Source organism: Trachurus trachurus (assembly GCF_905171665.1).
Source record: "Trachurus trachurus genome assembly, chromosome: 14".
Taxonomy (NCBI): Eukaryota; Metazoa; Chordata; class Actinopteri; order Carangiformes; family Carangidae; genus Trachurus; species Trachurus trachurus.
Genome location: NC_139903.1, coordinates 13,135,893 through 13,149,915, shown reverse-complemented (window position 1 = coordinate 13,149,915; position 14,023 = coordinate 13,135,893). Strand labels below are relative to the sequence as shown.

Below are 14,023 nucleotides of genomic sequence, written 5' to 3'. Positions count from 1 at the left end.
GATGCTGTCATGATGATGATGATGAGCAATGTGATGCCACTCTGCTATGAAAATGGCCCTGTCTCTTTAAATGTTCTTGCAGTAGTTTCTTCAGCATGCATATGGCCATGAAAAAGAGATAAAGCTTGAAGTCATCCACACAAACACAGGCAGAAGAAGAAAAAAAAAAAACCACCCTTGGATTTTGAATTATACAGCAGCCGCTTCCTGTATTTTACACCTGCAGAAGGAGGAGGCAGCTCAGCTGAGCCCAGACCACAGAGTCTGACTGAAGAGCAAACAACAAGTTCCCTGCATCCGAGTTTTTTTTCTTCCTATTTTTCCCTCCTTCACTCAAACCATTTGTTTTGTTATTGGCAGCTAAGGATGTTATTGCACATCTTGTGTATGGCATGGGCTTCATCTTTCATTTTTCTACAAGGCAGGTAAGACACTATTTAAGGTTTAAGTATGCCTACTTGACCTATAATGTTAATTGTATTTGAATTCTGCTGGTTGATTAATTTCTTTTTTATAAACTGTATATTTATTTTTGCAGTGTTTTTACTGTGTTTAATATGATGTGACAGTGATGGCAGACAGTAAAGAAGTACGGATAATAAGGCAGGAGAGGAGCCGTGTGCTTCTTTGACCCAGAGGCATGTTAACACTGCAGTTATCTTCAAGTGAGAAGAATCATGCATGAAATATTTTACAATCAATAATTAAGAGACAACGGCTCTATTAATTGAAAATGTTCATTAATGTAAGATGCAGTATTACAGTACATTACAAATTACAGTACAAATAAGAAATTTCACTGCTGAATTTGACTGAACTAGGTCTTTTAAAGATATTTGAAATAGTTTGATCCGATCTGAGCACTGTTCAAGGAACGACACTTGATTAATTGCAATAAATTAATATAATATAACATCAAAATCTGTGATTCTTCCAGCTGAAGTGTTTGATATTGAACATCTGTAAATTCATTTTAAGGGTTTTATGTATTAATAGTATTAAAAGTCAAGGAAAAGAAAGAGGGAAATATCAGTAGGTCCAGAGTTAGTTGTCCTGTCACTTGGCAGGTCTGTGCTCTGTAAGGAGATGAAGTTGCCCAGCAGAGCGGCCAAGCCCCCCTCTCCATCTGACTTTCTGGATAAACTGATGGGACGTACATCTGGTTATGATGCCCGCATCAGGCCGAACTTCAAAGGTAATGCAGTGTGGCGGGCAGGGACCTCCTCTGTCAGTACAGGTGTGAGAAAGTACGCTGCTCAATTTGCAGAACAATCTGGGCAGTGAGGCAGCACAAATCACTCACAGATGGGTCAGAAGTGAGAGATACTGCAGGCTACGACTCCTTTTTTTTTCTCTTTTGGTCATGTGTTGTCACTCTGCGCTGACCCACAGCCTTGGGTTGTGATATTTTTACACACATTTCTCCTCCTTCTGATCTCTCCCTTGTCATAAACGTGCAGTTGCCGCTTTACATTACACCACAGGCTTCTTTCAGGCGGTCTTGATCACTCATGAGTGAGGCCAGCAGATTCTCTCTGACATACTTCCTTCTCAGCCTCTGGGGTCGCATTTCATATATATTTCATACTTGCTCCACATCCTTGTCAGTGCATGCTGGGTAAATCCCGACCGATTATCTATAAATATACTAATGTAACTAAAGGACAATCAATAAATTATTGCCTCTTAGGAAATGAGTCGCTGAAATATTTAAAGTTTCAGTGGTCGACAGATGGACCACACTAATGGGAGCATAGTGGAAATGACAACACAATTTCATGCTGGTTATGTTGGATAAGTCTATTTATCAGGACAGAGCGTGGCACATTATAAAAGGAACAAGCTGATGTTATTTTGCGGGAACACTGTGCGCTTTACCAGTCTTAATACTTCATGTGGTCTCTTCAGAAAACCTCTCTGGTGTTGTCTTAGAAACGAGTGTAACTGTGGTGTGTGTGATGACAATCTGCCTCTGTCAGGTCCCCCTGTCAACGTCACCTGCAACATCTTCATCAACAGCTTTGGCTCCATCACTGAAACAACTATGGTGAGAAATGTATCTATAATCTACAATGGTCCCACTTTATTTGGTCTGAAATTCATGCATTGTTTTTTCACTCAAGTATTGTACTTGAATAAGAACTGGATGTATTTTAAGACAAGCCTATTACTTTACAGTTGAAACTGGTTAACAAAAAAAACAAAACAAAACAAAAAAGTCTAATTTTAACTACTGCGATTCGTATTTTTGAATTAAAATGTCCAAATCTGAGGCCAAAGTTTTAAGGCTATGTTACAACATCAGTCATCACAATGCAGAATATTGAAACACTGCCAATACTAGGATTTCAGTCACTGTAGTTTGGACTACAGAGCTGGATAATGCTCATTTATCAGACACATCAAACTCTTTGATGTTCATTCATTTGAAAAATTTCTAGCTCTTTGCTCTCTTTCCTTGGATAGGCCTAGTTTCACGCTCCCTAAAGATAGTACTGTACTACTAGCATTAGATTATGACTAATTAGTGACTGTAAACATCATCTTGTTAATTCCTTACATAACATTTGCTATGATTTGATTTTCTTGTATCTCTGCGTCTTTCAAATCAGGGGCTATTATTTATTTATGAGGACTATTGAGAGTGTTTGGGGATTGGCTTACATTTTTTTATTTATTCAAGTTAGGAGTTTGAGACTCCTCTAGGGAGAGACATCAAAATTTAATTGATGAAATTGTAAGTGAGGTTTGCTGTCATTTAGTTATGAGTATCCCAGTCTGTTAGTCAGCATTATGCTGCGTCTTTCCCCCCTACAGTTATTTGGCATTGGCACAGCGCACCTCACCTGCTGAGAGATGCTGCAGGTTTATTTGTTTTTTAGATGGCATATGCAAAATAGCCAAATGTTACTGAATTAGACTGCTTCTACAATGGCATGAATTACCATTTCCTGCTGTATATGTATACTGTATGTTGTTTTAATCATTTATACCTATATTAATTATGACTTAACTCACTACTGTAGGACTACCGCCTCAATGTTTTTCTGAGACAACAGTGGAATGACCCTCGGCTGGCCTATAAGGAGTATCCAGACGACTCTCTGGACCTGGACCCTTCAATGTTGGACTCCATTTGGAAACCCGACCTGTTCTTCGCAAATGAAAAGGGAGCAAACTTCCACGAGGTTACGACGGACAACAAACTGCTTAGGATATTTCAGAACGGGAACGTCCTCTACAGCATCAGGTGATCCTGACTTTAGATGGTCAATCAGGCCGATTGATGCGACAGGATGTGTCTCTGGCAGACATTAACAATCCAAGCCCACGGTTTGTTAAGATGCTAAATGAATATTAACTTCTGCCTCTGCGAGTTGCAGTCTAAGCCTCTATGTATGTGGTGCAATGACATGTTTGCTTCACTTCAGTTCAGCTCAATTGTAATTGTACTGTCCAGCCCACACTGTAACTGCAGGCTAAAGCGGGATTAGGTCAGCAACGTGGCAGTAAAGCAGTGGTGAACTGTAGCATGATGGTACAGAGTTATAATTAGAAAACACTGTACAAAAAGAAGACGGGGGCCATGTTTAAAGCTCTATAAGTGATTCTGTTACCAACACCAACCAAGACGCCAACACCAACCAAGAACCAAGAACCAACGTCAGCCAATCAACGTTCAGTTAGAATCTGTTGTACAGCTGACCACCATCTCTCTGGATGAGACTGGAGCACCAGCACCAGTCACTTTCCCCCTCTCTGCAATATTACTCATCTTCACTCTGTCCTTACTGTAATAAAGGGAGCCCAGTGCTAAAATAGGGAGTGAAGGACATTATGACTCAACACAAAGCTGTGTCAGCTACAGAAACAGAGAATTCAGAAATGTATTATCAGTAAGGTCCTTGCCAACATCCCTTGTTAAGGGATGTTCTTTTTTTAAATATATATCTTTATCTCTATATACTGTGTACTGTGAGGAGGTGGGTGGTGTTAGTGATGGAGAGGTGGAGGGGCGGCCATTCTACTTTTTCTTTTTTCCACTGATGGTGGTGTGTGGTGCTCTCAGCCCATTTTACGTCAGGCCTTTTCAAAAGGGGATGACAGTTGTCTGTCAGCACCTGCCGGTCCTTTGTGGTTTGTGTGGGGTCCAGCCGAATAGAAAGATGAAGAGGAGGACATTTGTCAGAAAGGTTAGAGCTGCTTGATGTGTCCCTTAATGTAGGGTGAGTGTGCAAAAAGGGTTTGAGTGACTTCTGAGCAGGAAATAGCTGGTGCTGTGGGATTTAAGACGCGTTGGTAAGCTGGGTATCAGCTCTTTTTTTTTTTGTCCAGGCATGGATTAGAGTGTGAGGGTATCACCTTTTCATTGTGCACACCTTTCTGCTACCATTAAGGAGCTGCTGCCTCTGTTTTCCAGGCTGACGCTCACGCTTTCCTGCCCCATGGATCTGAAAAACTTCCCCATGGACAGCCAGACGTGCATCATGCAGCTTGAAAGCTGTAAGTTCGTTTTGCATGGCAGAGATGATGCTGCACACAGATCCTGCCATAAACTAACTAATTACATATCACATATCTCCTCTCTGTCTCTGTTCTAGTCGGCTACACCATGAATGATCTTATTTTTGAATGGCTGGACGTGGGGGCGGTGCAGGTAGCCGATGATCTGACGTTGCCTCAGTTTGTGCTGAAAGATGAACAAGGCCTCGGCTACTGCACCAAACACTACAACACAGGTACATATGACGTAGATATGACCACATGCAGCCCAATCTGCCCGATAGGTGCTGTCCATCAACTTCTAATAAGACTGTCAGTTTGCACCTGTATTTCCTCCTGTCGTTAGGTAAATTCACCTGCATCGAGGTCAAATTCTACTTGGAGCGTCAGATGGGCTACTATCTGATCCAGATGTACATACCGAGCCTGCTCACCGTCATCCTGTCCTGGGTGTCCTTCTGGATCAACATGGACGCCGCTCCGGCCAGAGTGGGACTGGGCATCACCACAGTGCTCACCATGACGACGCAGAGCTCCGGCTCCAGGGCCTCCCTGCCAAAGGTCAGATATTTTGGTTTGTGAGTGGAAAATACAAGATAATTATTGTTTCTCATGGACCTTCAGGAAAAAGATTACCACTAGATTGACTGTGTGCTTTTAATTGTTCAAATTTTAATGTAATTACTGCAAAACATCCTTATGTCATTTTCATCTGTTTATTAATGTTGTGAACAAGATATGGTAATAATCTTAAGAAAGCTAAAGTAAAGCTGCAGAAATGAACCTCCTGCTCTTCAGTACACAGCAAAATCTGTAGTGTTGTTTTTTCAGTGTTAATAATTTTGAGTTGGTGGGTGTTGATTTTGGTGTTGTTTTAACACTTGTAGTGATAAAAAAGCTCTGCGAGCGTTGTCAATTAAGCGAGTTAAATGTTTACACCTGTGACTGAGTTACATTCACTCCTGGCGGAGTTAATCACAACATCCGGTTTGGACGTGCGCAGCGCGCCTTTTTCACTCGACGTCGGTTGGAAAAAGGAGAAGACGGAAAAGAAAAAACTTGTGTGGATTACACGGCTTAAAGAAGGTAAGAACCAAATATTTACGTCTACCGAATGGTAACCGCTGTATGAAGTCGTGATAACACATGGTGTGTAAAACAACTTAGTTGTCATTGAGCTGGTTGAGGCAGGCTGTTAATTAAATTAATTCATGTTTGCTGGCAATGAGTGGTTGCTTAAAACAAAGTTATCCAGTGACATTTTATTTATCCGGCCAAATATCAAGTGTTAAACTAAAATAAATGTTTTTAAATGTATTAAGGTGACCTGACGTGGATTAAGTTGATGGTGAGTTTTTTTTGTCAAATGTAAACAATGTGGGGGAGGGGTGGTGGCGTCTCCGTTTAATCAGGCAGGGACATCGTTCACTCAGCTATCGTAATTTGAACACTGTACCCGCGATATAGCGCATACCGTTTATTAGCGGCCGTGTGTGTGTGTGTGTGCGCGCGCCTATGTGTGCGTGTGCGTACGTGTAGTGACCGCACGCGAGAGATGGCAGGTGAAGGGGCTGACTGGCAGAGATGGTGACTTTTTTTCTTTTTTTTTTTAAACTGTGAGAGACTGTGGTGGCTAATTAATGTGAAACACTGCTACAGGCCAGGGCATTGGGTCCATCTCAGTCTCAAAAATGAAAACCTGATGAAGTCTGTTTAACAGCCACATTTCTCCACTTATTCTACAAGGTGCAGTCTAAAGATGTCGCAATGTTGCTCAAGGTGAAGTACCAGAATACCAAGAAGTACATCCGATGGCTGTCAGGGTTCACCTTTTTGGATTTCATTGCTCAAGGTGAGTGGCCATTTCAAAGTTGCCTTCACAACACATAAACACAAGGATTTATGTATTTAGGAAGGCTATTTTGGTATCAATTTTACATCTGTTTTCATGGTTATCTTACAGTCAAATACAAGTTTGGGCTTCCTGATGCTACTGAACTTGATGCTTTTGATGAAACCAACACGGTAGTTGAGGAAGACATCTTTTCTGAACTGATAGAGGCCAGTCCGGATTTATGCCTGACAGTATGTGACAGAATTCCTGATGCAGGTAGGTACATTTCTCTGTTATCCATAAATCATTAATATTGGTTAATATAAATCAGATATTGGTTAAGTCACCATCAGTGAAAAGTGAGGAGTGACTTACTTTGATATTCATTGGAACATGATCATCATGTAGATTTGGCCAAACCAATCGGGTAAAAGAACCTCTGGCATAAGTCTATGGTTATACTATTTCATGTCTAGCTGTGTTTTAAAGACTTGAGTGTAATGTTTTATAACCTAACTGTATTCTTTACTTCATATCATATTTGAAAGTGTAATTATTTTTTGTAACCTGATTCTGATCACATGAAATCTAATCTATTAACCCTAACTACCCAGCTCAGACATTGGAGCAAGACATCATTCTTGAGATACAGATTGATCCTGGTCCAAGTCCAACAACACAAGATGGAATTTCAGAGGAAGGTATGTCTCAGTATAAAATTAGTTGTAATCAATGATCAGGGTTTTTCTGCTTCACAAATATCAGTTGAGATGTCATGTCTCTGCCTTGACTACTATAACAAAGTAGATTGATCAATTATATATATTATTTAAAAGAAAGATCTGTATCTAATTGCAAAAACAGTTTGGAAATGTGGGATCAGGTTTGATTTTTAACCTGTGTCTGGGTATCCACCAAATACTACATTTCAGGCATGTCACAGTTCTGTTATTTCTTTCAGACTTCTCTCCTTTAGATCATTCCACATCAACCTCCCTCACGGACACCAACACATCACTTTCTTCAAGTGACAATGACCACTCCAGTCGAATAGAACATGGGACTCCCATAGGCAGACGTACATCCAGCCAAGTCATACCCAGGCCAACCACAGAGGTTTCTGAGTCAGAGGCTGCAAAAAAGGTACTGAGGGCAGCAGATATAATTTACATTGTTGGTCATCTTAAAGTGTCATACTAAATCAGTTTCTCATCAGAGTATTTGTGACATTTAGAATGATTAGGTTTGGCTAATAGCTCTGTACTTAGTAATCTAAGGCAGATAAGAAACAACATTGCTTTATCCCAAATCATATTGCAGTTGCATAATCAGCTAAACAATTGGTTAGAAGTTTTTGTTTTGCTGAAATTACTGATCGATTTTTGTGTGTAAAAACCCTCCTGATCCAGTGATTTTAACTTTTACTCTTAATCTTGTGGTATATTGTTAAAATGATGTTATCCTGAAAGACGGATTTGTACACTGAAAACTTTATTTTCTCTCACATGAATAGATGGTAAAAAATGCCTTGCTTTGCAAACCTGGGGGTGAGGATGTCATCGAAGAGTACAAGGCAGAAAAGTCACTCACTCACCGCACCAGGAGACAGCTTGTCAACATATTGGCTAGCCATATGACTGAGAGCCATGGGTGAGTGTTAAGTGAATTGTTAGATTGTAAACTATATTAAGAAAGATTATAATGGATTTTCAAAATACATTGCATTGAATTAATATAGCAAGTGGGTGACTGATTTGTAATGTTGTTTCTAAAGGAGGATGCCTTCCCGTAAACATAAGGAGAAGTATGCCCTGGGAATTATAACACTCTTCCCTTTACTAAAGGATCCCTTTTCTCCAAAGGGCTATGTAAGTTGTGTGTTGTATGTGTTAGTTGTATGTGTGTGTGTGTGTGTTAAAAAACATTCCTACCTTCTTGTATTTAAAAAAAAAAAATTGACACCACCCAAGTCTAACAAAATAGTTGAGACTTGAGTTACAGTTTCAACTATTGCTACAAAGTTTTACTCTGCCGTAAAGATTGTCATTAGGATACAAAAAAAGACTTTTGTAATGATGTTTTATAAATATCTTAACAGGAGCACTTCTATGATGCGGAGAAAGGCACTGGGTATTTAGCATGGCGCCTTAAGACTATGTCCAGGAATACTGTAAAAAGACCAGCCAAGACAGCTACAGTGGCTCAAGCACAAGGACCAAAGCGCAGAAGACTGGCAGCCACTTTGCCTGAGCAGCTTGATGGAGATGCCTGCAGGGAAGCCATATCATTTCTCATTCACTCTCAGGATGAAGCAAGTGTGTTTCAGAAGATGAAGATGACCTTTCAATATCGCAGAGACCTAGTGCATGACCCACAGAGAACCACAGATGTCTTTAAAACATTTCCACGGTTTTTAGATGTTAAAGGGCTGGTGAGTTGTCCATTTAATTTATTTACACTTCATTGTTTTGTTGCTTGAATGTAAGTACAATACTCTGACCTTTTTGAATTTTGTGTATTTATATGCTTATATGATCAACAGCTGAATCAAGACTTCCTTCTGCTGTTTGGAGCTGAAACAGCCTCCAAGATGCTTGAGAAGTGGGACACAACCTTCAGGCCCAAGGTTATCAATGAGGCCAAACACCTGACTCAGTCAGCTGAGGTGTGCCGACTTCTAAAAGCTGCTGAGAAACTGACAGAGAACGATGACACCAGTAAGCTAATTGACATGATTGATTTTTATTCCTAACAAGTACTTATTACTTTGTGCATTCTAACTTGATACTAATGGCTTGTTTCACCTCATTTTCCTCCTGATAGCCTGGGACAGTGACATGGCTTCTCTGCTGCTCCTTCTCCATCTCCTGCCACCCACAGCTGGACGGAAAAGGACCAAGATAAGCCCCAGTGATGCAGTGGACAAAATGTTGCACTTTCACAAGGTATGCATGTCTTTTTTTATCCAATTAGCCGGTATTTTATATGTATTAACTCAAGTTTAAATGACTTGGAAAGGCACAGCCAAACAAAAGGACTACACTGAATGTCTTCACGTTGACTGACACACACACACATACACTTTGTCATGGCTTGTTTACCAACTCAACTTTCTTGTGTAAAGATCCAGACAGTGTAAGGTGTTGATGTTATCTTTCTGTTTTCAGTCATGCTGCAGCTTGGATGAACACCTTCGTGGAAGAGATGGCAGACAACCATACATCCTTGCTGTTGGTCGAACCAGGAAGAGGATTGACACTTTCTACATTGTTGTGGACAAACAGCTCGTCCCCTGCCAAGCCACTAGCTCATTGGGTGCGTTTGATGAACTGTTTAAATCCCACTACGTGTTCAACCTGTCATACGATGAGTGCCTGGGCCAGCTCTTCACCTTCGTGCAAACAACAGTCTACAATATTGATGTAGCAACAACAAATGAGTCTCCCAGAGTTCGTGAGTTTCGTGCTAAAGTCTTCAACTAAAGTACTGAAATGTTAAGTGTTTCATTTGTCAGGCTGTGCGTGATCCCTGCCAGTCCTTGATCTCTCACCTAAGACTTGATCCCAGTTTTTATCCTAGCACCAGGTTTAAGTTAGTTTGTGCACAAGATCATTGTAGGCGTCAGGTTTAAAAAAAAAATAGTTCTCATGAGAAGGATTCTAGTCAAAGTGGAGAGGTAGCAATGCCAGAGTCATTTTAAAACTAGTTTCCACATGCTCCAAGATACCTCAGAAGTTACTGGAACAAGGGGTGTTGTTTCATCAGTTGTTGGTGATTTGGAAGAACTTGCTAGTGGACTGCACTCTCGGGTTAAGCAGCAAGTACTGTCTGCTGTGTCTAAAGATAATCCTGTAAGAGCTACATTGGAAAAAGATCTGGAGACTTTTGAAAACCAATTCATTAACTTCAATACTGAAAGTAAAAGATTGAATTATTTCAACAAGAAATGGGGTGTTGTGGAGGCAGTCGAAAAATTCCTGGTTGACCATTTCAATGAACATTTTCATGCTTATAAAGTATTTGAAAGTAATCTGATAAAGCAGATGGTCTTGTGATTTATAAGCCCTTTAATTTACAAAGTGCCTATGGTGGAGATGAGCCAATATATTGTGTCATTATTTTCTTTGTAAATGTTTAACTTGTGCCTGATCTTATGGTTGTGCTAATTCCTATGGTGCTGGGAATTTATTTATTTTTTTGAATAAAAAAAGAAAGAAAAAAGATGTATGTTTGAGTGATTTTTATTACTTGATCACTGTTGCTGGTCAACACATTTGAACTTATGATAACTTTCTGTAGCCTTTCAGGTGACTAAAATAATTTTCAGATTTGGTGACTTGTATGTTAGGCTAGTAAACACAGAATGTACTTTTAATGTATCATAAACACACTAGAAATAACACGATTTTAGGGTTAAAAATACACTTTAATGTGTCATTAAGTAACACTATGTATGTTAAAATTAACACTCAAAGTGAAAGGGAATAACACAATTTTAGTGTTAAAACCACACTTTAATATGTCATAAAATAACACTGTGTATGTTAAAAATTAACACTCAGAGTGAAAGGGAATAACACGATTTTGAGTTAAAAGTGCACTTATGTGGTGTCATAAAACAACACCAGGGGTGTCAAATTTTAACACTATTAAAGAGTTAAAATATTAACACTTTTCAAAGTGTAATTTTAACTCAAAATCCGTGAGAACTATATAAACTCAGAAAAAGTGTTAAAATTAACACTGTGGGAGTTGAATTAACACTCCCGATTTTGCTGTGTATAGTCTTGTGATATTGACTTGAGTATCTTAAATTCAAGCTACTTTATACTCACTTTCACACTGCTCAGAGGCAAATATTGATATTAATTACTTCTCAGATACAATTTTACTTGAGGTAAAGGGTACAATTTTACCAGATAAATAAATTATGAACACCGTAATAGTTTAAACTACACAGTAGAACAGTTACAATACACTCCAACTTGACCTATTAAAATACTTTTGTACTATTACTTGACTGACCTTTACCCACTGTATAATTGAAAGTTATAATGTAGCTATAACACATTTATTTACTGTACATAACAGTTACACTACACTGTTTAATAATAATAATGAAGATACAGTGTAATTAATTAATTTCATCATCTTTCTTTAATGTTGCTGCCTCACACGACATGAACACTAAATGTAACACGGAGCGATTCCGTCATTTCATTTTCATGGTTTTACAGGTTTCTTATGTGAAAGCAATAGACATCTGGATGGCAGTTTGTCTTCTTTTCGTGTTTGCTGCACTACTGGAGTATGCAGCCGTTAATTTTGTTTCACGCCAGCACAAGGAGTTCTTCAGACTGAGGAGAAAGCTCAAAGAGCAACAGCGGCAGAGAACTGTGAGTGCAACCCACCCACTCAGCCCCTCAGGCGGCTGTCACCTGCTATTCTCTGTGCCCAGCTATGCACGAGCTGCACAACTCAGCTGCATGTTGCGCCCCGGCCGGGAGATGCAGACAGCATTGACCTGTAATTAATTTAAACCATTACCTTACCCTACTGTTGGCTGAATATTCTCAGCGTCTTGCTCCCTCACTTTGCATTACATGAGATGAAGAAAAAATAAGAGAGACAACGGGCTGAAGCACCTTTAAAAGTAAAATATTTCTCAAGTGTAGCAGCATGACAGCAGCTGCAGGACTGATTTATCTCTTTTAAAATTTATACCACATCACACAAACCATCTGTTTGAATCCTTTGTATTTATTCGCTTGTCTGGATCATGCAATGCCACTGAAATGCGCCCTGACGACACCTTCAAGCTGCCTCATTTCACATTAATGTCAGACTTGTATTCACTTTGTAAGTAACAGACGATGTTTACTTGTTAATGTTCAAGATTTGAAACATATATGCAGCACAGTGTTGTATCATGGTTGAGTTGCATGCCGGATGCCTTGATGATTAAATTCATTGTTTCATTTAATGCTTGTTGTCCCCATCAGCAGGGAAGTGGTGACAGTAAGGTGAAGGGAAACAACACATCAGGCAACAGTGCAGCTCATGGGAGTGTGGCCCAGCAGTGCAGTGCCTGTGCCAGGGTATGTAGCTACAGTCACCTTGTTTAACTTTAAAGGAGACATATTATGCCACTTTTCCACAGATTAAAATAGTTCCCAGATGTCTTAAAGACATGTCTATGACGTGCTTTGGTCAAAATACCCCAAAGATCAAACATCACAGCTCTTTTCGTCCACTCAAAATATAGCTGTTCTGAGCAGCTGGTTTCAGTGCCTGTCCCTTTAAATGCTCGCCCCGCCACACCCCTTCTACCGGTACAGGTAGAGTGTTATTATGCAAATTCAAAAACTAATGACATCATTGTCAGACAACTGAGGGAACAGCTCATAAAACCACATGGATTTCAACCTAGTGAGCCTGCCAATTTTTTTTGTCAATTCTCACATTTTGGGGGCAGGAAGGCAAGACAAACACCCAAATAGGCTATATGTTAAAGCCTTCAAAAAGTTATATTTAATAGGTCCCCTTTAACACAAGTTGAGAGAAACCAGACATCTGTTAAGGTTCATGATTCTCAATGAGAGCTGATAGTTATATTGTGTTGTGTGTTTTTCTTCCAGGAGGAAGAACTGGCACAGCAGGGTTTACTCTTCCAGAGTTTTGGACTTCTGTCAGCAGGAACTGCACCGGAAATGGATGCAACACCGGTCTTCGCTGATTTACCTCCAGGTTTAGGTTTCTATGATATACGGAGGCGCTTTGTGGATCGGGCTAAAAGGATTGACACCATCTCCAGAGCCGTTTTCCCCATGAGTTTCCTCATGTTTAATGTTCTGTACTGGCTCACCTATAAAGTTCTACGACATGAAGATCTTCTAGCCGCATTGTGACAACACAATAACTAAGGACCATAAAGACACTGGATACCTTTAATTCTGCTCTTTTCACTAAAACATTTACGGGCTGAGAGGCCTCAGCTAAGCCCTGAGAGATGCGTTGTGACTGCATGTCCAGTGTCATTGGGAAACTCAGTGACATGGAAGATTTCTTCAGTTTCTTTAAATGTTTAATTCTTCCAAAGAAATGCACTTTTTTCGGCACTGATGATTTATACAGTATATATTACATGTCAGTGTAGAGTTGGCATCTTAACGATATCACCTCACACTTTTTGGAGACATTTCTGTGTGGTGTGAACACATGTGTTAAGACTGCTTTGTTTTTGTTTTTATTGTGCACTATGCTCACTGTCCTGAGCCATAGGTTTCATTATCATAAACATAAATTGCATTTATAATAAGCAGGGACTACATTTGAATTAATTTCATCGTGTTTCTCACAAAAATATAAATATTTTTGTTTCATTGTAAGCTACAGGCTTATAGGACTGAATACTATTTTTCATGGCATGATCATTTTTTATCTAAGTACATGTTTAACTACACAACAGGAAGTATATCTGTAACAACCTACAGGCAAATCTGTTGTTTTAATGTGTTTCAAATTTAAATCAAAGCACTTAATGCCTGAAGAAGTACATACACTGTCCAGAGATGTTTAGATATCACTGTATGCTGACATATTGGCATGGCCAATTCACACGGCCAAGGTCTAATAACAAGTTAAGTAAATTAATTAAATCGAGCCATTATCAGATGATCTGAAGAG

General features: G+C 39.6%; 1 protein-coding gene across 1 annotated transcript; it reads left to right on the top strand.

Moving 5' to 3' along the window:
* Positions 1-366: 366 nt before the first annotated feature.
* On the top strand, positions 367-13,245 carry LOC310996860 (glycine receptor subunit alpha-4-like; the record flags this gene model as incomplete). Its single annotated transcript, XM_083986362.1, has 10 exons — positions 367-425; positions 1,068-1,195; positions 1,980-2,047; positions 3,027-3,250; positions 4,421-4,503; positions 4,602-4,739; positions 4,850-5,064; positions 11,575-11,733; positions 12,340-12,435; positions 12,976-13,245. 10 exons carry the CDS (start codon positions 367-369, stop codon positions 13,243-13,245), a joined length of 1,440 nt encoding a protein of 479 aa, XP_083842488.1.
* Positions 13,246-14,023: the final 778 nt, after the last annotated feature.